This window comes from Strongylocentrotus purpuratus, unplaced genomic scaffold (assembly GCF_000002235.5).
Source record: "Strongylocentrotus purpuratus isolate Spur 01 unplaced genomic scaffold, Spur_5.0 spur5_scaffold_1, whole genome shotgun sequence".
NCBI classification, from domain to species: Eukaryota; Metazoa; Echinodermata; class Echinoidea; order Camarodonta; family Strongylocentrotidae; genus Strongylocentrotus; species Strongylocentrotus purpuratus.
In genome coordinates, this window is record NW_022145594.1 from 32869488 (window position 1) to 32874868 (window position 5381).

General features: G+C 37.8%; 1 protein-coding gene across 1 annotated transcript; it reads left to right on the forward strand.

The window, feature by feature from the left end:
* Window positions 1-741: 741 nt before the first annotated feature.
* LOC588756 (ryncolin-1-like) lies at window positions 742-4477 on the forward strand. The gene is made up of 4 exons (XM_030978700.1): window positions 742-782; window positions 1746-1891; window positions 2538-2799; window positions 3673-4477. The coding sequence occupies exons 1-4, from the start codon at window positions 758-760 to the stop codon at window positions 3921-3923; spliced, it is 684 nt and encodes a 227-aa protein (XP_030834560.1). The 5' UTR covers window positions 742-757; the 3' UTR covers window positions 3924-4477.
* Window positions 4478-5381: the final 904 nt, after the last annotated feature.

Genomic DNA, 5381 nt, shown 5'->3' on the forward strand with positions numbered 1-5381 from the left:
AAATGCTGTGGAGAAATAAAGCATGGGTTAGTAGTGAAGAGATCTTTTTAATTCAAAACCTCATTCATGTCATTTAAAATGCGGACTTCTATTGAAATTATCTCATCTTGAGTAATTTTTGGAAGGGGTATAGTATATTTGTAAAGCGCTTAGAGACATTTGTATTTAGCGCTATATAAAAGCAAAATATTATATATTATTAGAATACAGCCCCTAAAATGTACCAGCATTAGACAAATTTCGATATTTGCTTTGTTAAAGTTGTTTGTTTGATACATCTTTCCAGAATTCTGAAAGCTGAAATGTTAACACTGTGAATCTCATGTTACCCCTAGTGGGGGTATTTGTTAGCCCTGTAGACCATTTCGGAATCAAAATATGATTTTCAAATGAACGTGATTATCCACATATATTTTTATACATGGAGAAATCGCACGTTTTTCATTTCAGAAAATCACTGCTAACAGGCGGCCTTTTTTATTTACATTTGTTGAACCTAATACGTTAGGTGCCCCCCCCCCCCTGGGTACCCTCAATACCCCCACACCTAAAGGCCATAATTGGTTTCTTATCATTCGTCTCTTTCTTCTTGTTTTTGCTCTTGTTTTCCTTATTATGATCGTGATTTATACTATTATTATCATTATGATCATCATCATTGTTATTATTAAATGCTTTCTATGAATCTTGTGTCACGGCAGAAGCACCCTCAGTTATGGCTGACTTCACGGAAACGTCTACGATCATACCGGCCGAAATGACGCAAGTCACCGCCACGGACGGTGAGCATTTCATAGCATTCCCGGTGTACACGGGGTTTCAATTCCCTGGCGTAGGGTTGTGTTATTTTTATCAAATCTATGATGGCTATTAATCTATAAGTATTATTGTCTATACGGTGTCTCCCTCATACTACGCGTCGAAGACGACAAAGGTCGCTAACGCAGTCCTACGTCAGGCCAATGACACCTCCCGCTCAACGTCCGGCGTTATAACCGCTACATGCCTCTTGTACACGAAGCGTCATTCTTGTGACGCATCGCTGAATTAGTGATTTGTGCGGTGTTTGACGCACCATGGGAGATTGACATTCAGGAATTGTCGACAAAATTAATAAAATATGAACAATACAAGAATCCTTTGGAATTACTGACTCACACTCTTTAGTCCTTAACTTTTGTGGCACTAAATAGCAGCATTTGTTGATCATGATTAAATGTAGACTATAAGGAAATTTTAGTCTAAACGTGTTTTTTCTCACAATGAGATGTTTTATTCAATACCCTCCAAGTCCGCATTGTGGTATGATCACCTCTCCTGTTACTTGTCAACTTGACATTTTCTTTATTAAGTTTTCTTTACACTATATTTTTTATTATAAACCCATCCTTATACTACGTCGCTGATATTGGATTCCTGTCCTGGGCTCTCATCCAACACGTAAGGTGCTCAAAAAACTCCGATATTACCTTATTATCTCTATTTGCTAAGCTATCGATTCCGGAGCTCACGACATTGCAGAAGGTCTCTTCTTACAACCAGTCAGGTGCCCATATATTACACCTTGTAGAATACATGGCCAATTTAACATATAAGACATGTATATATATCTCCCTGGGTCGGAAATAAACCTTGTCCAAGGATGTAAGTACCAAGCAAGGACGGAACCGGGACCTTTTCCTATGAGAGGCCGGTCCTCTGAAATTCAATTCTCTCAACTACGACACCTTTGTATTTTTTATCAGTTCCTAGACTCCCACGTGACTGCGCTGAGATTCAGACTGGTGGCCTATCCCATCTCAGTGGAGTGTATCCCATCTATCCCGATAGAGAGGGTGGTGATTCTATCTTCGTTTACTGTGATATGGAAACGGACGGTGGGCGCTGGACGGTGAGAAATGATGATAGCTCGAATTTTCACTTTATCAACCCCGTCCACTTTAAAAATGATCGCAAAGATTTTCAAGAAACACGATATCAAGTATCTTCGAAAAATTAACCTTGCCTTGTGCGTCATCCATTGAAATATGTTTAAATTTGAAAAAATTACAATCCGAAAAAAATTAGGACATACAATAAGGTATTAATTTCCTTTTAGATGATTTTTCGAAAATGGATCGTGTTAAAAATCAACTTAAGGGCAATATATACCCTATATCCTATTTCATTCATCAACATTTTTCCACTCTCCGCCCTGGTGTCAACAGGTACCTGATAATTGCTGGGCCCTCATGATAAACAGAATCGATATTGGTAATATTGATATTGATTTGGTTAATCTTTTAAAGTCTTTGCCATCGCATTCTTCGTGTTGCTACACTGTTCAAAAGTAATTATATAATCTTTGACACACATCGCATCTTCAACCATCGCAAGTATTATTAATGTTCTGAATTAATAATTAATACACAAACACACACACTCTCTCTCTCTCTTTGTCTCCCCCTTTCTCTTTGTCTCTCCCTCTCTCTCTCTCTCTCTCTCTCTCTATCTTTCTTTCCTTCTCCTCCTTTCCCTCTCACCCACTGTCTCTGTAGGTATTCCAGCGTAGACAAGATGGATCTGTTGACTTCTCTCTTTACTGGTCCGAGTACAAAAACGGTTTTGGAAACGTTTCCTCCGAGCACTGGCTCGGTAACGACAACATCCACCGTCTTTCCCGTCAGAAGACCTACGAGCTACGGATCGACCTCGAAGACTTCGATGGACAAACGCGCTATGCCACCTACAGCAATTTCAGTATTGCAGACGAGGTCGCAGAGTACATCCTGGCCCTTGGCAGCTACTCCGGAGACGCAGGTATGTAATAGGGCGATCCCCTGCAATGTGGCCTGTACATAATATTATTCATTTTAATTAATCACAAATGTGGTTCCTCTTGGTATCACTAATATTATTAAATGGCCAAATCAATTAAGGTGTCTGTTTTTCTGTCTTATATATGGAATAAATGGGGGTATGTCGTATTGGACCAATGCAGAATCGCGGAATCGTCCGAAGGTACGAGTCACCGGATTACTAGACCACTGCTCTACCGACTAGCTATCGCGTCTCCTCTATAATATGGTACTACATGATATGCTATACGGTAATGTGTAAATACGGTAGGCTAATACGGTATTACAGTAAAACAAAATTTAAAAAAGCAATTCTGTATACTGTAATTTCTTAATATACGGTAGTTCATTGTAATACGGTTAAAGGCCCTATGGTAATACAATCATACATTGATACGGTAAAACGAAAAAACGCTTTTACATTAATAGTGTCATTGGGGTAATACTGTAATTCATTTATACAGTTAATATACGGTATTACGGTAAAACGGTATTAACTATCAAACGCTATCTCACATATATGACGAGGTAAACAACAGCGGTGTTTTTTATGGGGGGAGGAGGGGATTTGTTGTTGATTGTTTCTGTTTTCTTTAACCCATAAAAGGATATCACGTCGAGAAGTGAGGGGTTGAAAAAAGTATCCATGAATAATAACGAATGCTCCCAAACGCATCTGTCTATTACATCGAAATACAAAAGACAGAGCATTCACCAAACGGACGGCTTCGTAAAATACATATACGCAGCCTGAAGTCGAGTACGGAGAGATCGTATCTATATTGAACTGATTTTTATCATGTGTACCATTAATCAATTTCTCATTTCTATGCAGGTGACAGTATGTCGTTTCATGCAGGTTACCCGTTCAGTACACTGGACCGCGATAATGACGGTGCAAGGGGATACTGCGTCAGATCTTACAAAGTAGGCTGGTGGTACAATAGGTGCCTTCGTGCTAACCTCAACGGCCAATACCTGAATGCGGTTCTAACAGGGACGTACTCCACGGGTGTGTTCTGGGTTGAATGGCGCGGTTCTAAATACTCCCTCAAGAAGACGGAGATGAAGCTTCGCCCGACGTAAATAAGAAACGCCTGTCATAAGAAGGTGCCGGTTTGCCGCGGGTTTCGTAGAACACACCTTAGAGCACCACATTTAATGTTCTGTATCTTATCACACATAGCTTCTCAGGCATTTTTTCCTTTGATAAAGACACCAATTACAACACCCTCAAAACAGTGTTACTCATTTTAGTATCGGTTTAACGTGAAGGGAGTTATGCCGCGTTGCTGTAACAAGTGTTCAAAAATAATCACTTAAATAGATATATAATCCTACATTTTCGAGGGTAATTCAGGGAAAAAGCACTGTAATGTTTCTTACGGCTGTTTGAAAGAAGGAAACCTCGATTAGATCATTGCATGATTTAATTATTTTCTCCAAGAATTTTAACAAAAAGGATGCAGTGAATTGTATACATGTAAATATGTTGTAATTCTGTAATATTGTAATTCTATTATTGCAAAATTGTGTCCTGAAGTATGTTAAACTTTAACTTATGTCAGTGTATTTTACTTGATGGTCGGATGCCCACAATTATACAATTTTTCACACAACTGCGCCAGGAGTGACAATTTTGACAGACATGGCGCATTATAAATGTTCACTGCTAGTATTATTATTTAGGAAAGAAGCAGAAAAAGAGAAAACTACCACTATTGCGTGTTTGCACCTTGTACATACATTTATTATTAATATTGAACTGACGTGTTTCACAAACTTCATCATTGCTCATATTGTTATTAGTATTATAATTACCATAATTATATTGTAGAAAGCATATTTTAGAGAAGAGACTATATGATTCTGGATGACGGGTACCGTGATAAAACGTGAAGTTCTCGAAATCTCTCTTCTACTGGTAGAGGGACTACCTCTACTGTTTGGCATTGAAGAAGTAGGCTGCAAGATTGATGCAGTGAATTTTATTCATGCTTTTAGGAAAGAGGCAGAAAAAGAGACAAATACAACTATTTTGTTGTTTTCCTTTGCGCCTTGTATATATTAATATTGAACTGACATGTTTCACAAACATTATCATTGCTCATATTGTTATTAGAATTAGTATGACCATCATTAGTGTATTGTGGAAAGCGTAATTAAGAGAAGAGACTAAATATAGGGAATTGTGGAGATAGATATTTTACGGACATTCTTGCATTCTTGCATATCAGTAAAGTACCAGTCAATCTACTAGTCCTCAATTTTAAAAAAGACACATATTTATGATGAAATAATAATCATTGATTATTATGAAGTACCGATTTTCATGCAGCCCCATTCGTGTTCAATAATTATAACGTAGTGTAAGAAGCACATCTTCTTCATATTAAATTGTTTTGATCTCATATAAACAATCTCTCGTTTATATGTTCGTCTTTGTTGCTACTCTTCTGTACTTCTCATCATATCATTCTCATTTGAATAATTTATGAAAAGGCAACTCGAAGAAGTGTACAGGTTTTTTAATGTATTGGGTGT